Source organism: Myxocyprinus asiaticus, chromosome 46 (assembly GCF_019703515.2).
Source record: "Myxocyprinus asiaticus isolate MX2 ecotype Aquarium Trade chromosome 46, UBuf_Myxa_2, whole genome shotgun sequence".
In the NCBI taxonomy this organism is placed as follows: Eukaryota; Metazoa; Chordata; class Actinopteri; order Cypriniformes; family Catostomidae; genus Myxocyprinus; species Myxocyprinus asiaticus.
Genome location: NC_059389.1, coordinates 19581496 through 19608233, shown reverse-complemented (window position 1 = coordinate 19608233; position 26738 = coordinate 19581496). Strand labels below are relative to the sequence as shown.

General features: G+C 42.1%; 1 protein-coding gene across 2 annotated transcripts in view; it reads left to right on the top strand.

Moving 5' to 3' along the window:
- The window catches only part of LOC127436325 (OTU domain-containing protein 7A-like), a 132960-nt gene that overhangs the window by 44118 nt on the left and 62104 nt on the right, over nt 1–26738 (top strand). The window contains exons 2-3 of one of the 2 annotated variants that reach the window (XM_051690416.1): nt 8577–8712; nt 15254–15384. In XM_051690416.1, the coding sequence (XP_051546376.1) occupies nt 15300–15384 (85 nt within the window). In that variant the 5' untranslated portion in view covers nt 8577–8712; nt 15254–15299. The remainder of the gene's footprint in view (nt 1–8576; nt 8713–15253; nt 15385–26738) is intronic. The other variant, XM_051690417.1, reaches the window with a different exon arrangement.

Below are 26738 nucleotides of genomic sequence, written 5' to 3'. Positions count from 1 at the left end.
CTTACTCCACCATCACAAAGATGCCTTAGCAAATTCATTGTGACTCATATCTATCATTGAATGGTTGACAGGCCAAGTCATCTTTCCTAAAGGACACAGCTGTTCCTCTTTCATGAGAAATGAGAACTCGTACATGTTTAAATCACATGTACTGTAATACATTACATCAGTGACTACTGTGCTGAAGTTTCTGTCTTTACTCCCCTTTCTCGCTCATATCTCATTTCTCCATCTCTAACTCTGATCTATCATCTGAAATGCTCCATTGATCAAATCTGCATTAGAGTGGAAGATGTTTGAAAGCGTATGAAATCAGATATTTTGCAGTCTGTCAGAGTGTTTGTTGACAGCATTAATTGTCAGGTCCTGATCGCATATGTTTATACATCTGTGTCTATGTGTCTAACTGCATTCCTGTCTATCTCACCTCTTAAGCCTAAATACAGGCTTATTCAAGGGCTTCCAGTCAATGTTTAGGGAAGTTAGTGACCGTAGAAGGCCAATAGTTCTCTCAAATGTTAACATAAACATTTTTTTCTTTTCATTAGCTATAACTACTGCTGTTTTGGGCGAACTGACCCTTTGCTACGCTCCGTCCCACTTGGTTACTGTTGCTCACTTAAACAAGATTTACAGATCATCCCACAGGAATGAATGGGAGATTGCCGCGAACAGCACGATTTTGCACGAAATGTGCTCATAAAATAAACAGATATTATTCTTACTGTATGTGGGCTGGAATGAAGTGTCACATTGCAAAGCATTGTTATCTGCCATTTTTCTTTAAAGAAATTATCAAATTATGCAATAACATGATTAAAAACTGCACAGTCTGCTTATCAGAATCAATCCAAATGCTTATCACAGTTTAAAAAAAAACTCATTTGATAGTGATTACAACTGACAGCATTCGTGTGAACAGAGAACAGATCTGTTCCTAATGTTTCTACAACACATTCACTATGGTACTGTGAACTACTGGGACCTGAATCAATACATAAATCAATTAACATAAATTTGGTAACCTTTAAGCAAATGTAGGTATGCCTAATGTTGTTATACGTGTTTATTTAGAAATGAGGGCTGACTTAATCCATAAAATTAACTTCTCGCGATTTGGAAATGCGAAAAAAATACTGCATATTTCTCTAGGCAGTGCTGGGTAGATTACTTGTGAAATGTAATCTGGTACTAATTACAAATTACATGATTTGAATTGTAATAAGAAATTAAATCTAATCTGATTAATTTTGGATTATTTTTGAATTACTCATTGCCAGTGTTGGATAAATTACTTAAAATTACTACTACAAATGACTAATTATTTACCTAAAATTGTAATCAGATTACTTTAATAATTACTTAATTGGAAAAGTAATCACATTACTAATTACTTTACTTTTAAGTCACTTTCAAAAACACTTCCACTTAACAAATTAAAAATAATGTCTATATTTCTTTTGTGTTCATTGTTACATACAGCACCTCCTTTACAATGACTCGTTACGGGGCCATAATTTATCTATTCTACATAAATAATATATTAATAGTAAGCATAACCCTATAATGTACTTAAAAGTAATAAAATTAATTGACAGTCTGTAACTGTAATCTGATTACAAGAATTTAAAATGTAATGCATTAAACTACTTTTTTGACTAAAAAGTAATTATATTACAGTAACTAATTACTTTGTAACTTGATTATACCCAGCACTGCTTATTGCATATTCTGATGAAAATCTAAATTTAAATGTAAATGTTTTAAGCACCAATTTACTCTCCTTTGATTAAACATTAGTAAACATAAAATCAAACAGAAACTTGCTATTTGTAAAGTGCTTAAGGGTCATAAAAAATAATTCTATGTTACCCAAAATAGAAGACAATAAGAACATACTTGTATTTTTAGGGAAATAGGGATTAGACTTGTATGTAATGGTTGTAATTTAATCAAGTAATGGAATGTAATCATGTAATCAATAAAAAAGTAACAGTAATCTGATTATGATCATATAGAACACAATAAGAACATGCTAGTATTTTAAGTTTAAAAGAACTGTTATATAGGAAATTAGAAATAGGGATTGTGCGTTCACATCATGTCGAAATTACTGTAATTACAAGATGGCAACTCAGAGGTTCTACTCGGAGCCGTTCGCGTCCTCAGACATCATAAGTTATGCCTTTCTATGGCAACACTTATAATGCCAAAATGGCTTTGTTGTTGATAACAGTAAAATATTTATCATTTCATTAATTCACCTCTATCTGTTTTTGCAAAATGTGTAAGAACAAAAAGAAATGATCCGGGCATCAATGGCCTAATAAAATAGCATATTATACATAAATTTGTTCACTACCTTTAACTGTTGAGGCTGCTGCCATATTGGTTCTTTTCACATGTCAAATTGGACCTTTCTTAGAATTCCAAGTTTACAACTTGTAATTACGAGCTCTACGAAGACGTGAACGCTTTTTACAAGTCGGAATCTTGTAATTACAGTAATTCCGACATGATGTGAACGCACCAATAGACTTGTATGTAATGTATGTTATGTAATCAAATTGTCAGAGTCAGGATTCAAACTTGGGTTTCTGGCACAAGAGTCTTAATTTCCACCACTGAGCCACAGAAGGGAGATGAACCCAATAGTCAGACATGTTCTTAAAATGGACTCAGAAGAGTTTATTAATAAAAATAGCAAAAAGGGTACAAAAAGTAATTTCTAACTAACAACCACAAAACAGAAAAATCTTTCGTCCAAAAAAGGATCCAAAAGGAGGGAAAAAATAATCTCCAAAGAACTCAGGAAAAAGACACCAAAAATCAGCAAAAATAAACACAGGGAAAAAACAATCCAAAAGGCATTCAAAGTTTAGTACTTAGAACTAGAGCAGACTTACGGCAGCAACTGGCTAGGAACATCAATAACCAAGCAAAGAAACAAAAAGGAAGTGATCAACTTAAATACACAGCCCAGAACGAGGCACAGGTGAAAACAATAACACATGATAAAATGGCGGGAAACTGAAATGAAACACAATGAGGGCCTCTAGTGGCCAAAATATAACATTAAAGCAAAAAACTCTGACAGGACCCCTCCCTCTAGGAACGGCTCCTGACCTCCCTCCCGGATGACTGGACTTGCGAGCATGAAATTCTTGAATTAGTTTGGGGTCCAAGATGTCCTTGGCAGGAACCCAGGAGCGCTCCTCAGGGCCATAGCCTTCCCAATCCACAAGATACTGCCGGGACCCACATACTCGATGGGCATCCAGTATTCTGCGGATTGTGTAAGCTGGCTGGCCACCAATGATACGAGGAGGGGGAGGTTTACCTGTCGCAAGAAGATATGAAAAGTGGGATTTATCTTCAAAGACTTAGGCAAGTATAAGCGATAAGTAACTGGGTTTACTTTCCTGGCAATCTTGAAGGGGCCAATGAACCTCTGGGAAAGTTTACGGGATTCCACCCGCAAGGGAATGTTCTTAGTGGAGAGCCAGACTCTTTGGCTGGGGCGCAGAGTGGGGGCAGGTCTGCGTCTGTGATTGGCCTGGTGCTGATACTGCTGAGAGACCTTCAAGAGCTTGAGTCGGGCTTTTTTCCATGTCTGGCGGCAACGTTTAATGAACTGTTGAGCAGAGGGAACTGCAACCTCTACTTCTTGCTCAGGGAATAGTGGAGGGGTGTATCCCAACTGGCTCTCGAAAGGGGACATTCCTGTAGCAGAGGAGCGAAGGGTATTGTGAGTGTATTCTGCCCACATGATGAAGGAAGACCAAGAGGATGGGTTGTTAGCTGCCATACACCTCAGTGTAGTCTCAAGGTCTTGGTTAAGCCTCTCCGTTTGCCCATTGGACTCCGGGTGGAACCCAGAAGATAGACTCACTGTAGCCCCCAGAGATTGACAAAATGCCCACCAGAATCAGGAGGAAAATTGGGGTCCTCGATCAGAGATGATATCTTGTGGGATGCCAAAGACTCAGAAGACGTGGTTTATAACCAATTCAGCAGTTTCTTTAACGGTGGCTAGTTTGGGCAGAGGAATAAATCAGGCGGCCTTGGAGAATCTATCAACTATGACCATGATAGTGGTGTTGCCTTGTTATAGCGGAAGTCCAGTGATAAAATCCATGGAAAGATGAGACCAAGGTCTATGAGGTATGGAGAGAGGATGCAATAGCCCCTGAGGAGAACGGTGAGGGACCTTACTTTGGTTGCACGTGGGACATGCGTTTACAAATGTTTTCACATCCTCCTTGATAGTTGGCCACCAAAATCTTCTTTGGAGGAACTCAGGAGTGCGAGAGGTACCAGGATGACAAGCGAGAGCAGAGGAGTGTCCCCACTGGAAGATCTGGGAGCGGACAGCTTTAGGGACAAACAGGCAGTGGGTTGGCCCCCCTCCTGGGTCAGGTTCTCGGGCTTGGGCTTGTTTTACAGTATTTTCCAGATCCCACCTGATAGGAGCTATTATCTTGGAACTGGGGATATTCGATGCAATAGAATCTTCCTGAGGAGTGTTTACATATACTCGGGACAAAGCATCAGGTTTTAGGTTCTTAGAGCCGAGACGGTAGGATAAGATGAACTTGAATCGGTTGAAGAATAAGGACCAACGTGCCTGGCGGGGGTTGAGTCACTTTGCCTGCTGAATGTATTCCAGATTTTTGTGGTCCGTGAATACTTGGAATGGGTGTTTGGCCCCCTCAAGCCAATGCCTCCACTCTTCAAGCGCTAGCTTAACTGCCAGAAACTCTTGATCCCCTACATGATAGTTCATCTCAGTCGGTGTAAGGTGGTGGGAAAGGAATGCACATGGATGCAACTTGTTGTCCTCCCCCCTTTGGGACAGCACAGCTACAACCCCTACGTCCGAAGCATCGACCTCCACGATGAAGGGTTTATCTGGGTTAGGGAGAATGAGAATAGGTGCAGAGGTAAAATGGCTTTTGAGTTTGCTGAAGGCCAACTCTGCTTCATGTCCGCAATTAAAGCTGTTTGTGTTCCCCTTGGTGAGGGCAGATAAAGGAGCCGCCACAGTACTGAAATTCCGGATGAACTTGCGAATAAAAATTGGCGTAGCCAAGGAAACGCTGTACTTCCTTTACCGACGAGGGGGAGGGCCAATCCACAACTGCTTGAACCTTTTGAGGGTCCATTTGTATCTGGCCAGGCTTGATAATGAATCCCAGGAACTGGACTTTGGTCACATGGAACTCACATTTCTCAGGTTTAACATAAAGATGGTTATCAAGAAGACGTCTGAGAACCTTATTGACGTGTTTTACATGCTCTTGGAGGGAACTCGAGAAGATGAGGATATCGTCTAAGTAGACAAACACAAATTGGTTGAGCATGTCTCTGAGAACATCATTGATGAGAGCTTGAAATACTGCAGGAGCATTAGTGAGACTGAAGGGCATAACTAAATATTCATAGTGCCCAGTGAGCGTGTTGAAGGCGGTCTTCCATTCATCTCCTTGTCTGATGCACACGAGATGGTAGGCATTGCGCAAGTCAAGCTTAGTGAAGATGGAGGCTCCTTGCAGAATTTCGAAAGCAGTGGTAATTAGCGGCAAGGGAAAGCAGTTTCGAATAGTGATCTTATTAAGGCCCCTGTAATCAATACATGGCCGGAGCCCGCCATCCTTCTTCCCAACGAAAAAGAAACCAGCTCCAGCAGGGGAAGTGGATGGTTGGATGATACCTGCCACAAGGGATTCGTTAATGTATTTGTCCATAGCAGTTTGTTCGGGGAGAGACAGAGAGAATATACGACCTCTGGGGGGACAGGTTCCTGGGAGCAGCTCAATGGCACAATCATAGGGGCAATGAGGAGGTATGGAGGTGGCCTTCCTTTTGCTGAACACTGCTTTGAGGTGGTGGTACTGAGCAGGGACTTGAGACAGATCTAGGGCTTCTTGGGACTCGGGAACAAGATCAGGGGAGTTCTGGGTCAAGCATGTAGTCTGACAGGTGGGACCCCAACTGAGAACAGTGCCAGTGGACCAGTCAAAGTGTGGGTTATGCTGGAGGAGCCAGGGGTGACCAAGGATAATAGGGAACTCTGGAGTCTGTATAAGGTTAAAGCACATTCTCTCCTGGTGCTGGTAAGTGACGAGACAAAGGAGAGAAGTGAGTTGGGTTATTTTCCCTGGAGCTAACAGTCTTCCATCCAAGGCTGTTGCAGTTAGGGGGGCAGGAAGGGAATTAATAGGAATCTGGAGACTTTTGGCAAGGGAAATATCCATGAAATTCCCGGCAGCACCAGAATCAATCAATGCCTGGAGTTGGTGTTTTTGATCTCCCCAAGTGAGTGTGATGGGAAGGAACAATGCAGAGTTGGAAGGTGAAGCTGTGCGTGTAACTCCCATTACAGTCCTTCCTTGCCTGTACGGGACTGGGCATTTCCCGAAAGCTCGGGGCAGGCAGAGCGAAAATGACCATACACTCCACAATATAGACAACAGCGCTCTCTCATGCGACGGTCTCATTCTGACGGGGTAAGCCTAGTCCTTCCCAATTGCATGGGTTCCGAGGACTCGTGGGGCACTGGTAGCATTGGAGCAAGTGCTGGACTGGCAGACAATGTGGAAACAGATGGCCGGTTGAGGCTTCTCTCCCTCAGGCGATTATCCAGCCGGATTGCTTGATCCATGAGGGTCTCGAGATCACGAGCAGGTTCTCTGGTAGCCATATCATCCTTGATTGCCTCAGACAGACCATTCAGGAAGCACACCATGAGGGCCTCGTCGTTCCAGCCGCTCCCTGCTGCAACTGTCCGAAACTGTATGGCATATTCAGCCGCGCCGCCATTACCTTGTCGGAGGGTGAGAAGTCTCTTAGAGGCTTGCCGGCCACTGAGGGGGTGGTCAAAGACTCACTTGAACTCCTTTTCAAACATAGAATAACTTGAACAGAAGGGTGCCTGTGCCTTCCAGACCGCTGTTGCCCAAGAAAGAGCCTTGCCAGAAAGGAGGGTGATAACATATGCGATCTTGGCCCGATCTGAGGGGAAGGAAGATGGTTGTAATTCAAATGTGAGAGAGCATTGAGTCAGGAACCCATCACATGCACTGGTATCACCTGAGAAATGTTGTGGTGGAGGTAGGCGAGGTTCAATCAGAGGAGAAGGCACTCGAGAATCCGGAAGGGATACCGAGGCAGCAGTAGAAGCAGTAGCTGAAGAAGAGGGCAGCCGGTCCAGGATCTGACGGACAGAAATCATGAGATCTGACAGTACTTGTGAGTGTTTAGCCATCACAGTCTCCTGCTGAACTAGTGCTGACTCATGGTGTTGGATTGTGGACTCCTGCTGAGCAATTGTGGCCAGGAGTTTTTGAGCATTAGGCGTCTGATGGGTTCATAATGTGGCTTGGTTATTCTGTCAGAGCCAGGATTCGAACTTGAGTCTCTGGCACAAGAGTCTTAATTTCCACCACTGAGCCACAGAAGGGAGATGAACCCAATAGTCAGACGCATTCTTAAAATGGACTCAGAAGAGTTTATTAACAAAAATAGCAAAAAGGGTACAAAAAGTAATTTCTAACTAACAACCACAAAACAGAAAAATCTTTCGTCCAAAAAAGGATCCAAAAGGAGGGAAAAAATAATCTCCAAAGAACTCAGGAAAAAGACACCAAAAATCAGCAAAAATAAACACAGGGAAAAAACAATCCAAAAGGCATTCAAAGTTTAGTACTTAGAACTAGAGCAGACTTATGGCAGCAACTGGCTAGGAACATCAATAACCAAGCAAAGAAACAAAAGGAAGTGATCAACTTAAATACACAGCCCAGAACGAGGCACAGGTGAAAACAATAACACATGATAAAATGGCAGGAAACTGAAATGAAACACAATGAGGGCCTCTAGTGGCCAAAATATAACATTAAAGCAAAAAACTCTGACACAAATAATGGAATGTAATCATGTAATCCAAAAAAAAATTAACATTGATCTGATTATGATCACAATAAAATGTAATGTAATCCAATTACATGTGCCTGTTTTATAATCTGATTATGTAATCCAGATTACATGTAATCCATTACTACCCTGCACTGTTTTTAGGTAACTTGTTTCAGCATTATAAGTGCCCTGGCAACATTTTACCATATTTTTGGAAAAATGTTGTAAAATCATGTTTAAAACTATCCAAATACAAAGGAATACTATATAGATTTACTTTAAAAATAATAAAAGCTTGTCTGATAATATGGCAGATGGTAACAGTTGCTAAGGTTGCATTGGTCAGCAACGTTTTTAAAGGTAGGACTTAGCAAATGGTCAATTACACTGATTACTGATTGTCTGTTCTTCATGCGCTGTGTTTATATGGAAATATTTAAACAAACAACAGCGATGTAAGAGTGTAAGAGAGTTTTTAAGAGGGTTAGTGGGATATCGGGTCATGGTTGCATAATGTAGATAGACACACTATAGTTATACAACATTACTCTGAGTTTTAGGGCATAAGCGTTTATTAGTGATTTGGTCACTAATCATTCCCCTCTCTCTCTCTCTCTCTCTCTCTCTCTCTCTCTCTCTCTCTCTCTCTCTCTCTGCAGGCCTGGATTTGACCCTGAGTCTTCCTCATCTGTCAGTCATGGACTAGAGCAGAGGATTGAGTTTTAGTGAGTGTGTGACCTCAGACATAACCATGGTGGTGAGGTGGTTGCTCAACTCCCATTGAGAACACAGAAAGTAAGAATGTCTTCCTGACTGTGTCAGTTGAATTGTCCTTTACTGTCATTTATTGAGCTGTTTGCACTGAAATAGTGGTGTTTCCCTTTACATTAGACTTTGGGGTTCCCCCGACATACTTGAGGACATATGCACATGCGACTCTTCAAAAACCTATAAGAGTGTTCTCCGACAGAATTTATAGGCTGTGTTCTCCGACAGAAGCCATGTGTGTTAAAGTACTTTTTTATTATCAGCCTTTAATCCCTTAAATGGCTGCATTCATGGTTTATGTGACGTTTCAGAACACTGCTTTTTGAAAACCCCCGGAATAAACAGTTTTCTTAAGTGCATGTAAACGTGGTCAAAGTCTTGACAGAATTAAAGAAATACAGTATATGGAATGCACAATATAGAAGTCTCGGCGAAGTCAAATGATGTCCACACAGCAAACTAACAGGGAACTGTGCTTCTAACCACATGTGGGGAGTTGTAGTTCCTACCACACAACTTTGCGATGCTGTTTGCGAATGTTCGTTGGAACTACGGTTTCGGCAAACACCAAATTGTTGAACTATGTTGGTAACGATGGAACTTGTGACCATAGTTGGCTAACGATGCTTTTGGGAAATGCACCCCTGGGCAGTTCTCATCCAAAATACACAACATTATGCACCAGACGTCATGCCAATAGTCAAGAGTCTGGCATGTGAGACTACCAAAGAGTTAACCTGACAGAATGCAACGCATTCTAGTCCAGCCCAGACTCTGTGACGACATTAGTCAAAAATATGCTGTTGTGATATGCCAAAATATTAAAATCACCTGCCTAACATTGTGTAGGTCCCTCTCGTGCCGCCAAAACAGCGGCAACCCGCATCTCAGAATAGCATTCTGAGATGCTATTCTTCTCACCACAATTGTACAGAGTGGTTATCTAAGTTACTGTAGACTTTGTCAGTTCGAACTAGTCTGGCCATTCTCTGTTGACCTCTCTCATCAACAAGGCATTTACATCCACAGAACTGCCACTCACTGGATGTTTTTTGTTTTTGGCACCATTCAGAGTAAATTCTAGAGACTGTTGTGCGTGAAAATCCCAGGAGATCAGCAGTTACAGAAATACACAAACCAGCCCATCTGGGACCAACAATCATCCATGCGATTATCTAATCAGCCAATCATGTGGCAGCAATGCAGTGCATAAAATCATGCAGATATGGGTCAGGAGCTTCAGTTAATGTTCACATCAACCATCAGAATGGGTAAAAAATGTGATCTCATTGATCTGGACCGTGTCATGATTGTTGGTGCCAGATAGGCTGGTTTAAGTATTTCTGTAACTGCTGATCTCCTGGTATTTTCACGCACAACAGCCTCTAGAATTTACTCCGAATGGTGCCAAAAACAAAAAACATCCAGTGAGCAGCAGTTCTGTGGACGGAAACGCGTTGTTGATGACTACCACAGCTGTAGTCTGTAGTAGTTGAGTCACTTGTCTATCATTGGGTAAACTCCTATAAATTGCATTGTATCCAATGACTTGCCATCTTTAAAAGTACATGCTAGTTTGAAAAATTGGCTGAGATCACAAAATCCTAAGGGTTTGACTTTTGACATATTTATGTTTGAGTTTTAGTGGATGAAGGTTATTATATATTTTACCGAATCGGCCAGTTAGTGGACAGTGGATCTGCAATTTATATTTGGGTGAGGTGCTTCATAAACTCTTATACCCAAGTACATTCTAATGGTTTAAATATGGAATGGCTGGGGATTTTGTGTTAATGGTCAGAGTGCTTTGCTGAAACTTTTGCTTACGGTAAGGCCCAACGCAGCCCTGCTCATACCACACGTGTAACTGGGTCAGCTAAACTGCCACTAAAGTGCAGAGTTTTCTGATAAATAATGCAAGGGATATGAAAAGAAAAACATTATCTCATCTTGATATAATGACTTGGTGCCAAAACCCACATAAAAATGTACAGACGGATATTCAAAAAAGTAATAGCACACCTCTCCTAAATAGTTTCTCTTGTCCCAGCTGAGACCACCAATAATATCATAAAGCGATCCAATCAAATCCTGATTAATAAGAAAAAGAATATGAGAAATACAATTTGTCACATTACATAAGTTAAACACACTGTAATTCCGTATTAGGTTGTCAATAAAACATTCAAATTGTTAGATATTTGTAATCTCATGCATTATCAGTTAACCACACTGGCCAACTGAAGGTCAACGGTCTCTTTTAGAGATTATGTCATTCTGTCATCTAATCAAAAAAGGTTTTTTGGTTACAAAAATTAAAACCACCCACTGGTGGAAGCCATACAGTTTCTACTGTTGATGTTCTTTGTTTTTCAGAGAGTAAATGATCTATTCTAGTGTTAAATCCTGCAGGGATAATCAGGCTTCACTTATGGCTGTTTCAGATGTAATTGCTACAAGTTTTGTAATTTTACTTGAAGTGCAGTGGATTACTGTGTATTGTTTCACTGTTCAGTTTGGATTAGCATTAGCAAAGTTAACATTGTGGTATGTTTGTTTAGCTATGGTCAATTGAAAGTCAAAGACTGGTATTGTGGGAGGGTCATTCTCATTCTAAAGAGCATTTGATTGGACAAATTCATCAATATTTTGGGTCTGTTTTGCTTAAAGAGAAAATGAAAAAAGAAAGTGATTTTTGTCAATGTTTAGTAGTACACTAGCATATAGATGACCTCAAAGCTAACACACATGGTCTTAAAGCCACAAAATTCTCATTTTAAGATTATTTTCTCCACTGTGGGCAGCTTGACATTCCTCTCATTTTTGTGTCACACTCCATGCGAGTTGCAGAAGCTACTGGCCTGCTGCCTGACCAACTCACATACCACACGCCGCACACATGCGAATAAACAGTGCTCTATTATTGCAGCCAACCCGTAGGTGTTGCCCCCTCCGCCCAGCATAACTTGGTTTGGAGTGCGCTGAGCTCATCAGCATCAAACAATGGCACGTTTCATAAGGCAATGACAAAAAAGGCTTTGAGCAGAATGTTACAGCCAGCATAGCTCAGAATGCCACATGCAGTGGAAATACTGTCATTAGAGTGCTGGAAAGCAGCATCTTCAGCTGGAATGGGAATGGGGTTACAATGTTGCAATAAGGCAGAGAGAACATCACACCAGCCTGTCCACTGTCCATCGCTCTGACTCACTCTAATGGCCATGTGACAGCGTGTACACACCCATAAACAAACACGCATGCACACTCATGCCACTGGCTTTACTAAAGAAGCAACAGGTTATTGACCCACCCCAACTTAATGTCTGAGTAAAGCACAAATATATTTATTTGGGGAGTTGACACATAATGTGCCTATGGAGTTTGTTTATTGTTTGTTTATCATCAAAATTTTAAGAAAATGTAAGAAAGTGTACAGTATATCTTTTTTTCACCATTTTTATTCAAATTTTTTACTTTACTAGTTCATTTTAAATCTAAGTATCCACAGCTTTCCTGACTAACCATTGATGCCACCATGATGATTCTAATTACCGCTGGACTGTTTCTAGGTCCAGTCTCCACAAAAAGCAGCAAGGCCGGTACTAGGATGCGATCTTTGGGGGAAATTTTTATCTTTACGGTCGGGAAGTGGTTGTTGGGAACAGATTGGGGGCCCCCTTGATCTTTTCATCATCCAACCGAAACTGGGGGTGCACAAGGAAAATCTAGGGGGGCAATGTGAGCCATCAGGCCAGTGAGAGCCTTGGCTATCAATTGCTCAGCAGGGGCCAATAGCCTCGGACCTCGATCTGCGAGACCAAAATTGATCTGCACTCCCACCATCAGGCCAATAGCCCCGCAGCATTGCCTTAAAACACACCTTAGTACACCAACGTCACACACCCTGCCCACTTCACAAGCAAGAGGCAAACTCAAGTAATGTGCCCACAATTTCTTTTCAAGCTTTTTCTTTTCTACCTGTACCGTTGTGCGATGGATACACAACATTGGCCCCGAGGAAGCCCAGAGGAGGCATGATGAAGCCCTGGAAGTGACAGTGGGAATGCAGCTGGTCCTGACACCCACTGGTATGCCCTCATTTGGCCCGATGGTTACATGGTAAAACATGGTTACTGTAAAAAGAGAAAACTACCAATATAAGCGTTCCAGATGTAAACCAACAACCATTTTATGTGTTAGTTGGAGTAAAACTGAGTTCAGGCTCAACTTGTGCAGTTGTCGGCTGTTATAACAATGATATCAACGTAACTCATGTCAGTTCATAGCTTCACGTAATCCACCCATACCTTAAACTTTGAAGGGTGAGGCATTGTCAATAAATGGTCGACGCAAGTCTCCAAAGTATCAGCACTACAGTATGGAGCAACATGCTTTTTTTCCCCTTTTTTTTTATTACAGTTTTGACCAATTTAATACATGAAATATTACATTATCACTGGAGACTGGAAAATGAAAACAGGAACACTTTCTTGTTCAGGAAACGAGTGGATAACGTAGAAATATTCCATGTAATCTCTCAATTAATATGAAGTCATATTAGCTGAATGCATAATATTTATAATTAGCTAAATGATTTAAAATAGTTTTGAATGAAATATAGAAATATAGGTTTGGATTCAGGATGCAGATTTTAGTTTAAGTGTCAACACAGTAGCAAAATTGCTTATCGTACTAAAACAAACAAAAATGTAAAACATTGACATATTTTCTTATTATTCATTACATTAATTAAGCCAATTATTCACTATACAAAACAAATTGTCACTGGCACTAAACCATTATCCTCATTGCAATGAACATGTTTTCAGTCTAGTCTGGGTTATGTTTTCGATGACCTTGCATACATGTGTTTATGGTTTTCAAGGATTAGGGCAGGTTACACAACCTATCCATGTAGGCATCTGCCTAATTTTGCTACCTTCTACTAAGTGAAAGACATTTTTAACAAAAATACCATAGAGTTTGGAGGTGAGGCCTTTGATGTCAACAACAAAAGATATGAGAAGCGTTTTTTCCTTTGTTAATCCTATTTATTTTTATATGCATGATTACATGGTTAGTTGTTTTTTATTATTTGTATTTAGCATTGTTTTTTCTCTATTATCTGTTTATCTGCAACACCGTTTAAGACAGACCTGTGACCCTTTTTGACCAGTGGAATATAGCATATCACAGTGTATGGCATGTCAACTTTCTTTCTGATAAAGCCATATTATGCCTAACAGCTGTGTCCTACAGCAAAGCTTTGGCGTAACTCCGCTATCTGTGATCTTTGGGAGTTTGAGAGTATGTTAGTATTCGTATCCTTACAGTGAGTTAATCATATTCAGGTGTTACACAGTCAGCTGTTCTGAGATCAGCCTCCAGGCATTCCTCTCGGGCACATCATTCATTCCTCCGGCTACATTCATCTCTGATTAATCTTTTCATCAAAATTAGTTTATAACCCCTTCAACAGCATTTTTTGGCTGCTGCCTGCAATTTTTCACTCCCAAATTTAAAAGCTCACCATACACGCATACTGTACAGTGGACTAATTGCATAAAAGATTTTTACAGACAATTAGTGTATATGATTCCAATTATTCATAAATAATATTGTATATGTTTACAATCTTATGATGTACATTATTTATTTTATTTTTTAAACAATTATTATTATTATTATTTTATTTTTATGTTTAAGTCACTGCAAAAGGGGCCGGTGGAAGAAGGAGAAGGTAAAATGTTTGGATTTGGTATTATTATTTTTTTTACCACTTCGTTAATTTGATTATATTTTCGTTTTGTTTGAAGTGTACTTTGAATTTAGACACATTTTTGGTTTAATTCTTTCTTTTTTTTTCTTTTTTTCTTTTTTTTATGTTTTATTTGCTGTACTGTAATTTCTCTTGACATCTAAGATATAACACTGGATTATTTCACCAAGCAAGCTCACAGATACTAAAAAACTGCTCAATTTAAAGAAAAAACTCTAAGGTAAAAGCTGATATAGAGTTTTGGCTACTTTGGGGTGTGCAGAGGCAGTGATTTGAGCACACATGAGACGTTTGTCTTTGTTGTCTTACAGAGATCATTTGAACTGTGGTGTAAGGGTGACAACAGTCACAATACAGTCACGTTCCTGTGGATGAGAGCTTTCATTTGATATATGACTTGTCTATTTAAGTGCTATGTGAAACATTTTTATATTCATATGCATATTTTTACATCATCACCTCTAGGTGGTGCTCATTTGCGGCGCAAATTTTTTAAGGCTTTATTTTATTATTTTACGTAACATAAATGCCATGGTGGTGGTATTCTCTAAGCTTAAATGATACCACATATGCCTGACTTCTGTATCCGGGGACTTTAACGTTTTAAGCGTTAACTTATTTTGGGTCCATGGGGTTCAAGGGGATTTAACAGCAATTTCCTAATTTTGTGTTCTCTCCCTGTCTTTCTCCCTTTAACTTTAACTCCCTTTAATGTGTTTTATATTAGGAAGATGAATATAATATATTCTTAGTATTGATTTATATGCATTTTCTTTTATATTCATATAGATGACAGTGTGAAGCTGCTGGGCAGGCAGCGCAGCCACATGATTCGATGACTCTGGACATGGACGCGGTCCTGTCAGACTTTGTTCGTTCCACGGGGGCCGAACCGGGTCTGGCACGAGACCTGCTGGAAGGTAAGATGCCTGATCTGCACTCTTTAGAAAGATGCTCTAGAACCGGAATTTACTTTTGCTGCAATGTCTGATATTCTTCGATATCTGTATTGGGCAGCTGTATACGGCCTTTGTCATTGAATATTTTACATAAAATGACACATTTGTAATGCTTCTCTCTTGTCTGAGATCAATTGGCAAGTTTCTTACATCATTTAAGTTTTAGATGCTGGAATGGTGTTTAATTTGATCATCAGCATTTTTTTTAAGACATCTTGGGTTGTTTAAAGTAATTTTCATAGTGCCAACTGTGTGTTTGATTTACAATACTAATGCTGAGCTTGCTTTGAATACAAAAAATGGCTGTAATGACTGCAGAAAATGTTATAGTATGTTAAACAAGCTGTGTAATGTACTCTAAATTTTAACAGCACTGCACTTTAAAAACATGGGCTATTGTTAGCTTAAGATGCTAAAGTATTTCTACTTCAATCATAATTTTTTTATCATAAATTTTTTTTCCTTGTTATTCAAGGTTTTGTGTGGAAAATACAGAATGAAGGTTGAATTCGTTAATATTAGTTAACTGCATTAGGTAATATGAACTAGCAATGAGCAATACTTCAACGGCATTTAATAATCTTGGTTAATTTCAACATTTACTAAAAAACATTCTAATAAAAGTTGAATTTGCTAACATTAGTTAATGCGTTTCGAACTAACATGAGTGAATAAATTGTATTTTTGTAAATTAACCTTGTAATAAATCAAGATTAAAAAATGCTGTTGAAAATGATTGTTCATTGTTAATGACACCTAACGCACTGAAAAATGTAAGTAATTTTAATTTGATTTCTAATTCGATTTCTCATGACATGACCCCTTTAATAATTTCCTTTGCGTAACCTAATGTAGTCAGGTTGATTCCTTTTTTTTTTTTTTTCTCCCCAATTTGGAATGCCCAATTCCCAATGCGTTCTAAGTCCTCGGGGTGGCGTAGTGACTCTCCTCAATCCGGGTGGCGGAGGATGAATCTCAGTTGCCTCCGTGTCTGAGACCATCAGTCTTCTCATGTGGCATGTTGAGCACGTTACTGCGGAGACGTAGCACGTGTGGAGGCCCACGCTATTCTCTGCGGCATCCACGCACAACTCACCACGCGTGAGGGTAACCCAACATGACTCTACCCTCCCTAGCAACCGGGCCAATTTGGTTGCTTAGGAGACCTGGCTGGAGTCACTCAGCACACACTGGATTCGAACTTGCGACTCCAGGAGTGGTAGTCAGCGTCAAAACTCGCTGAGCTACCCAGGCCACTGTCAGGTTGATTCTTAATTGAGTTAGATGTTCTGCTGAGCTTTACTAGATTTTGCTTTTGGGATAGTCTTCAAAGAGAATGTGGAGTTCAAAGCGGCGCTTGACACTGGTGCTAACGCCTTGATGCGAATCGTGAATGCATCTGCGCAATTGCTGTAGCAAAGCAGATAGCCACAGTCTACTGGCAGATTAATATTGTGGAGATTTAATGCCCATTGCAATGAAAATCCAGCCTATGTGGGGACTAATGTGATTGAATTGGTGCTATTTTAGTGCATTTCTATCTTTATAATGTGGAAGGCTTAGTCTGGAAAATGTTAATAAAACATTATATTTTTACATATTGTTTTCTTTCCTAATATACAAAATAAATGCATTTAGACAGGAAAAGAAGTATATATAGTGTCGTATTTCAGCACTTTCAAAATCTGCGATTAATCACAATTATCTAAAAAAAAATATGCGATTAATCGTCATTCAAAATTCTAATCGACTGACAGCATTACTTATATGATATTATATGTAGCACTTTACAACAAGGTTCTATTTGTTAAAATTAGTTAATGCATTAGGTTTCATAAACTAAATAACTACAGTATGAACAATTATGTTTTATATGGAATTAGTTTTGTGCCAATTGTTTTGAATGTAACTTTTCAAGAAACAAATAAAAATATTAAATAATAATGAATAAAAACAAAGGCAAAATTTAAACTCAGTCTTCAAATATATAGTATCCTTTGTTAACGATATTCTCTGCTTGCATTTGCTGATCAGGATTTATCAAAGCACTGCTAGAGTTTTCAGTCAGGATTCCAAAGTTTTCAGTTACGCTCCCTGGAATTTACGTTCGGAGTTCTGTTGCAAAACTCTTGTATGGGCGGGGCTGACTTACATGAGTTCTCATTGGCTAGTGAGTTTCTGAGTGACAGCTCTTTGACCTGGAAGAAGAGTTCAGTAAGTGGAAGGTGCTCTGGTTCAGTTCAGTTCAGTGCGAGAATCTGCAAGCATCATCATAATTCATTGGTGTTTAGTAGGGGTGTGACGAGATCTCGTGCCACGAGATCTCGCAATATTAAAACGTGATATTTCTCGTGAGGTGAAAAGCTGTCTCACGATATCAGCATGACGGAGTGTGAGGGTGAAATTAGCATAGAAGATGCCCCGCCACTTTTAAATCGTTTGTGTGGCAGCATTTTAGGTACCCGGTGGAAACAATAAACGGCGACAGAGTGACAGACAAGACACGAACAAAGGCTGTTTCTCGTTTGGAAGGCTGCGTCCTCCGGAGGTCGCATTTTTATCTATTGTCAGAGCCTTTTATGTCTATGCACTTACAATTGATACAATACAATTGTCTATACAATACAATTGTTAACCTTTTTTGCATTCCCAATAAAAATAAATAAATTTAAAAAAATGAAACGAGACAGCCTCGATGACATATGCGGCCAACAAATGCGACCTCCGGAGGACGCAGCCTTCAAAACAAAACACAGCCAATATGTAAGCACTGTAAGAAAATAGTGCCATACACCGCGGCTAACACAAGCACTATGCAAAGACACCTACAGAACCACTGCAGCTCTCAACTAAAATCAACCAGGTCTGAAGAGACTCATGTGAAATCATACAGGAGAGAAGCCAGTCAGTTGAGTTTGTGGCAAAACCTTTTACAGTGCTTGCATATTGTTCTGTCTTTTACTGCATATGATAATTCATACTCAGAAAGTAGAACTGAAGTGACATTCATTTCATTTGATTAGTTAAAACATTTCAAAATGCACCTGCATTGTTTTGCATTTTGTGACTTTCAGTCGAATAAAAGACTATTTTTCCAGTCATATACACTACCGGTCAAAAGTTTGAAACACTTGACTGAAATGTTTCTCATGATCTTAAAAATCTTTTGATCTGAAGGCGTATGCTTAAATGTTTGAAATTAGTTTTGTAGACAAAAATATAATTGTGCCACCATATTCATTTATTTCATTATAAAACTAAAATGTAATAAAATAAAAAAAAAAGTTTTTGAAATTGATGACTTGGACCAAATAATAAAGAAAAGCAGCCAATAAGTGCCCAACATAGATGGGAACTCCTTCAATACTGTTTAAAAAGCATCCCAGGGTGATACCTCAAGAAGTTGGTTGAGAAAATGTCAAGAGTACATGTCTGCAAATTCTAGGCAAAGGGTGACTACTTTGAAGATGCTAAAATATAACATTGTTTTGATTTATTTTGGATTTTGTTTAGTCACAACATAATTCCCATAGTTCCATTTATGTTATTCCATAGTTTTAATGACTTTACTATTATTTTAAAATGTGAAAAAAATTATAATAAAGAATGAGTAAGTGTTTCAAAACTTTTGACCGGTAGTGTTAAAATATCGTCTCATCTCGTTCTCGTGAACCCAGTACCGTGTATCGTCTCGTGAGCTAAGTGTATCATCACACCCCTAGTGTTTAGTGATATATATTTAGCCGTTTGCTTTTGTATTATACTGTATCTGTATTTGTTTTTTCTCCTAATACTTTGTTGCGATAAGCTTTCAGGAGCAGCACTGACGAATGCCATCACCACGATAACACATTTAATTACCCCATTGTTAGCGCATGCACCCAAACCATCACAATTCCCACTTTTTTATTATTATTCATTCTCAAGAATTTAAACAGATTATGAAAATCGCAATCAAGCATGGAGCTTGTTTTCACAGGATGTAGACCTTCAAGGGTATAGCATTGCATGGGTATTCAAGCCAAATGTTTTTGTTGAAAGACATTTTAAATAGTGCTTCAAAATGTGACTTAACAAACCAGCTTAATGATTGATTTTAAAGTTTGAATGGATTAAACTTGATTAAAATTGTTGTGGAAATCAAATCACTTCATTAGTGCAGTTCCGTCAACATTGCAGTCATCTAGTTACAAGATATACAGAATACACAACATTCACTGAACAATATGTACATGTAATACACAATATCCATATTACATAATAAACACATTGTACACAATATACAGACAACAAAACACAATACAAAAAATATACATATTGTTTTTTAATAAGTTACATCATTTATCATTTTACATGTCTTCACCTCAAGCATCACTAAGTGTGCAATCAAGCTAGAGAATGATAATTCATGTTCATTTTCAGACATCAGCTGTCAGTCATAATTTATCATCCATAAAACTCACCTGTTTCTGGTCTAGAGATAAAGTTCTGTATTCTTACCCTTTACACAGCTGACAGGTTTACAGATATACAGTATATATATATATTTTTAAAGCCAACAAATACACTATTTTGATTTGTCTATAATCTTCAAGTGGTCTCAGGTATTTTCAGAAGCATAAATGATGTTAATATAAGAAATGGCAAGCAGCTGTAGCCTGAATGTGAAGTGGGATGTGCCTGATGCACATTCCTAGTGGAATATTAGTCACATAAGCAGTTTCCTTCACAGTTATGCATTCTATATTATGTGGTAATGAGTGCAATATCAGGCATTAATATTCATTTGTTTGTCAGAATGCTAGTCAGAGAGTAATAATAATAATAATAATAATAATAAGTTCAATTTATATAGCGCCTTTCCAGAGCTCAAGGATGCTTCACAATAAAGAACAGTAACATAACAGTCATATAGACAATCATATGGATAGTGGACAGTTGCCCAGTCCGGAACAAAAACAAATGCAGTTGCATATAGCAGATATCAGATCTGAACAGACTGTGTATGTAAAGTGTCTAGTGTAGTCTAATAAAGTGTAACTGTTTGTGTACTTGTGAATTGTGTTTGTTTTAATCAAGAACTCAAAACAGATTTAGTAGAACATAGTCTGCATAATATCCTAGTATAATAGTGTCTGGAGCTCCAGGTCATTCAAAGGTGATGTCAGGGGATGTATTTATCTGTGCAGAATAGCAAGATTCTAGTATGATAAGGGACAATGGATCTCTGGTACCACCACTCCATCCTCTGGGTCATCAGAATTTTGTTTGTGCTGTTAAATGAAAAGGAAAAGAGATTATAGTTAAACACTACAAACTGCTTTGAACTCCTATGTAACAAATGGCTGATCTAAATGATTAATGTTTATATATATATATATATATATATATATATATATATATATATATATATATATATATTATTCGTTTTGTGATTACTTCTAACACAATTTTCTAGAATGTGAATGTGGCTACTCTTAAAAAATTGTTAAAGAAATGGCTTATTACAGCCTAATTTTATTTCAAGTCCATATGTATAACTTTCTTTCTTTCATGGAACACAAAAGGAAATGTTAGGCAGAATGTTTGGTACTGACAGCCTCAGTCCCCATTTACTTTCCACGTATAACAAAAAAAAAAAAAAGTACTGAAAGTGAATTATAACATTCTGCCTTGGTAACACTTCATTTTGATGGTCCCAAATAGATATTTAACTGACTATAAGTGACTTATCAACTGGCATGCTATAGCTAGTAAACAGTGTTTCAACAAACATTCAGTAGAATTTCAATAGCCTGTATAACAGCAGCAAAATAACAGCTTATCAACTGACTTGCTATAGGTAGTAAACAGTGTTTCAACAAACGTTCAGTAGATTTTCAGTAGCCTGTATATAGATCTTTATTAATGATCTTTTAATGAACTGATGTTCCCAACAATAATGTAAGTAGCTCATTAATAGAGATCTATATACAGGCTACTGAAAGTCTATTGAATGTTTGTTGAAACACGGTTTACTAGCTATAGCAAGTCAGTTGATAAATGTAAGTAGGTCATTAATAGAGATCTATATACAGGCTACTGAAAGTCTACTGAATGTTTGTTGAAACACTGTTTACTAGTTATAGCAAGCCAGATAAGTCACTTATAGTCAGTTAAATATCTGTTTGGGACCATCAAAATAAAGTGTTACCTCTGCCTTTTGTGTTCCATGGAAGAAAGTCATACAAGTAAATAATGACAGAACTCTCCTTTGCTAAATCCATACAAATATAAGTCATTCCTTAATCGTGTTAGAATAACTATGTCCTTACAACTAATGAACAAGTAAACACAATATAATCAAAGAACAGGCTAAACCAAGATCAAACTGTTCTGCTCACTAAGGAGACCCTTATAAGACAGGGAGGGAATTTTTTCTCTTTTTTCTGAAATAGTTTTGTTCCCTTTCAATAAATTAAAAATTGTTTTACAACAGTAACCTTGTCACACTAAGGTATTTGTAGAAAAACCATAGTAATCTTAACATTTACCATGGTTTTACTATAATAACCATATTTTAACCATGATATTCATAGTCAAACCATAGTAATAGTATAGGAAAATGAAAACTATATGGTAATTAAAATTATTTTGTGGTTACTATGGTTCCCTATCTGTCACTCACTCGACGTTGGTGTCGATGTAGTGACACTAGGGGTCACTCTTGGGAGCCCGAGACACCTCTGGTCTTTGATAAAAGGCCAATCAAAATTGGCGAGTGGTATTTGCATGCCACTCCCCCGAACATATGGGTATAAAAGGAGCTGGTATGCAACCACTCATTCAGATTTTCTCTTCGGAGCCGAATGGTCATGCTCACTGAGCTGAATACTACTGTTCATTCACCTGCTGGATCTGACGGCGCATTTCAGCGGCTTCTCCCTCCTCTGCACTGGTGCACTGCAGAGAACACCCCTGGGCGCGTCGGCAGAAAAACTAGAGAGTATATTTTCTGAAAGAGCATTTTTCCCCTCTAAAAGAGTATATATTTCTCTAAAAGAGCGCACACACGGAACGTCTTTTTAAAGACGCGTCTTTTTAAAGATGCTTTTCCGATTGTGTGTTATTCCTGGTTGTGCTCGTTATCTCTCGCCTTCTAACGGTCACGATCACTGTCTTTCGTGTCTGGGCACTGCTCACGCGGAGACAGCGTTCGTGGATGATCACGTTCTCATTGCGAGAATATGTCCATGGCAACGTTGCGGTCGCGGCTCGCCTTCGTAAGAAAGCGAGCCACCCCAGAGGCTCCCGCCTCGGTCCTTTTACCCACGGGTTTGAGGCCAGCGCGGCAGCACTGGGGGCGATTTGGGGACCCCAAGAGGACCGCCTCCGCCGGGTATCCCCCCGTGGACCTCCCATTCCCCAGCACGCTCATCTGCCCCGATCGGGCTTCCGGGTGAGTCCGCCGGCTCATCTCATGGCGAGTTCGACCTCTTATTCGGAGCCCGCGAAAGTGATGAGCTCTCGAGCGCAGCATCGGAGAGCGGGCTCGTCCAGTCGGAAGCCTCAGCTGGGCTCCTCCCTTCGGGGTCAATCGCCCAGTCACAGGCTGACACGGAGATGACGACATGCTTTCCCGGACAGCCGTGAGCATCGGTTAGAGTGGATTTCACCGCTCTTCCCTGAACCCTCGCGGCTCGGTGATTGGTTCCTGGGCTCGCGGCGCCGCTCAAAGCCACGCCCCGCCCCGTTCCTTTCTTCCCGGAAGTGCATGAAGAGCTGACAAGGTCGCGGGAGGCACTTTTTACTGCCCGGTCCCGATCTTTTCAGCTTCCCCGCTCTCACTGCCCTCGATGGTGGGGCGGCCAAGGGTTATTCGGCAATCCCCCGGTGGATAAAGGCGCTCGCGGTGCACCTATGCCCGCAGAGCGCCGCCACCTGGCGCGGGTGCCCAAAGCCCCCGTCCAAGTCCTGTAGGTTTACGTCGTCTCTGACAGCCAAGGCCTACGGTGCCGCTGGACAAGCCGCCTCCGCCCTACACGCCATGGCTCTCCTGCAAGACTGCCAAGGCGCTAAAGGAACTACACGAGGGTAGTTCCGCCCCGGGATTGATGCAGGAACTGCGCTCGGCGAGCGACGGAGGTCACGGCGCGGTCTCTCGGGCGGATGATGGCCACACTAGTGGTCCAGGAGCGCCACCTTTGGCTCAACCTGGTCGAGATGGGTGAGGCCGACAGGACACGATTCCTTGCTGCCCCCATTTCCCAGGCTGGCCTATTCGGCGACACCATCGAGGACTTTGCCCAGCAGTTCTCGATGGTAGAGCAGTAGATGGATGCTAGCCGGCTTATCCTGCCCCGGCGCGGCTCAAGATCCCGCACCCCATCTACTCATCGCCGAGGGCATCCCCCTGTGGTGTCTGCACCGGCTCCGCCGCAGCCCGCCCCTTCGGCCTGGCCCCGGCGTGGAGCCCACTGCAGGAAGCAGATGCCACCCATCTCGCGGCCGCCCAGAACCCGTGAAAGGCTTCAAAGCGCCCTTGAGACGGGCGACCCAGGGACAACGAAACCCGCTGCTCTGGAGCTGGTAAGCAGATCTTCATCTTTTTGTTACCTTTTGCATTTAATTGCACTGCATGCCCAAGTGGCTGCAGTACTCAAGAGCTCAGCAAGAGTGGTTTCCTTGTTCCCTGGGTCACATATCCGGTGTGTACGGCTGGCATCACGACCACCGTCCACCACTCCATTTGGCAGGTTGGCGCTCCAGCGGCGGTCTCCCGCCCTGAGCGCCCAGCTGTGGCACAAATCCACCCCCGATGTGACAGTCTCCACGGGTCACGAGGACAAGCCTCTTCCTCCCCCATCCCAGGCTGTTCCGGGGGTGGTCATAAGGAGCCAGTTAAGTGCTTCGATGTCCTCGGACTCAGCACGGCCACGATGTGGTGTGGCACCTCGAGCTCCGCCCCGCCGCGAGGCCCCACCTGCCGGTACATCCGATGACGTTGTCCCTTTGGTCCCCCTTGCGCGGAACTTGGACGCATGGCTTGCGCTTTCCAGTCCGTCACGAGGGCTGGTCCGGACCGTCCGACTCGGCTGTGCGATTCACTTCGCCGGACATCCGCCCAGGTCCAGCGGTGTCCACTTCACCTTGGTGAAAGACGGAAATGCTGCTACCTTGCGCGGACATCGCTACCCTCCTACGGAAGGACGCGATAGAACCTGTCCCTCCAGCCGAGATGAAGAAAGGGTTTTACAGCCCCTACTTCATTGTACCGAAAAAAGGCGGTGGGTTGCGGCCAATCTTGGACCTGCGAGTACTGAACCGGGCTTTACACAGACTCCAGTTCAAGATGCTGACGCAAAGACGCATTCTAGCGAGCGTCCGGCATCAAGATTGGTTCGCGGCGGTAGACCCGAAGGATGCGTACTTTCACGTCTCAATCCTTCCTCGACACAGACCCTTCCTGTGGTTTGCGTTCGAGGGTCAGGCGTATCAGTACAAAGTCCTCCCTTTCGGCCTGTCCCTGTCTCCTCACGTCTTTACGAAGATCGCAGAGGCTGCCCTTGCCCCGTTAAGGGAGGTGGGCATTCGCATTCTCAACTATCTCGACGACTGGCTAATCTTACCTCACTCTCGAGATGCGTTATGTGCACACAGGGACCTGGTGCTCTCACACCTCAGCCGACTAGGGCTTCGGGTCAACTGGGAAAAGAGCAAGCTCCTCCCGGTTCAGAGCATCTCTTTTCTCGGTTTGGAGTTGGACTCAGTCTCCTTGACGGCACACCTTGCGAGCAAGCGCACCCAGTCGGTGCTAGCCTGTTTGAAGGCGTTCAAACAGAAAACAGCGGTTCCACTGAAACTTTTTCAGAGGCTCCTGGGGCATATGGCATCCTCGGCAGTGGCCACCCCGCTCGGGTTGATGCATATGAGGCCGCTTCAGCACTGGCTCCAGACTCGAGTCCCGAGACGGGCATGGCGCCACGGGACACACCACGTGGCCATTACGTCGGTCTGTCACCGTCTTTTCAGCCCTTGGACCGACCTCTCATTTCTATGAGCAGGTGTTCCCCTAGAACTGGTCTCCAGGCATGTCATGGCCACGACAGACGCCTCCAAAATGGGCTGGGGCGCTGTTGGCAACGGACACGCAGCCACCGGCCTCTGGACAGGTCCGCGGCTGCGTTGGCACATCAACTGCCTTGAGTTACTGGCAATTCTGCTCGCCCTGCGGAGGTTCCGGCCGTTGATCCAGGGCAAGCACGTGCTAGTTCGGACAGACAACACGGCAGCGGTAGCATATGTCAACCGCCAAGGTGGTCTGCGCTCCCACTGTATGTCATAACTCGCCCGCCGTCTCCTCCAACGGAGTCAGCAGCACCAAGTCGCTGCAAGCCACTCACATCTCGGGCAACCTCAACACTTCGGCGGACGCGCCGTCACAACAGGTTACCCTCAAGGGAGAGTGGAGACTCCACCTTCAGGTGGTCCAGCTGATTTGGAGTCGATTCGGTCAGGCACAGGTGCACCTGTTCGCCTCCAAAGAATCCTCCCCACTGCCCGCTCTGGTACGCCCTGACCGAGGCCTTCCTCGGCATAGATGCGCTGGCACACAGCTGGTCCCCTGGCATTCGCAAATATGCGTTTTCCCCCAGTGAGCCGGCTCGCACAGACCCTGTGCAAGGTCAGGGAGGACGAGGAGAAGGTCGTCCTGGTAAGCACCCTACTGGCCTGCCCAGACGTGGTGCTCGGACCTCACGCTCCTCGTGACAGCTCCCCCCAGGCAAATTCCCCTGAGGAAGGACCTTCTCTCTCAGGGAAGGGGCACCATCCAGCACCCGCGCCCAGACCTCTGGAATCTCCATGTCTGGCCCCTGGACGGGACGTGGAAGACCTAAGCTGTCTCCCACCTGCGGTGGTAGACACGTTCACTCAGGCTAGGGCTCCCTCTATGAGGCGCCTGTATGCCTTTAAGTGGCGTCTGTTCGCTAAGTGGTGTTCTTCCCGTCAGGAAGACCCCCAGAGGTGCGCAGTCAGATCAGTGCTTTCCTTCCTGCAAGAGAGGTTGGAAGGGAGGCTGTCCCCTTCCACCTTGAAGGTGTACGTTGCTGCCATAGCAGCACACCACGACGCAGTCGACGGTAAGTCCTTAGGGAAGCATGATCTGATCATCAGGTTCCTAAGAGGCGCCAGGAGGCTGAATCCCTCCAGGCCGCACCTCGTTCCCTCATCGGACCTCTGTAGTTTTTCAGGGTCTACAGAGAGCCCCCTTTGAGCCTTGCAGGCTTAAGGCACTCTCCTTGAAGACTGCCCTCCTGACTGCGCTCACTTCCATC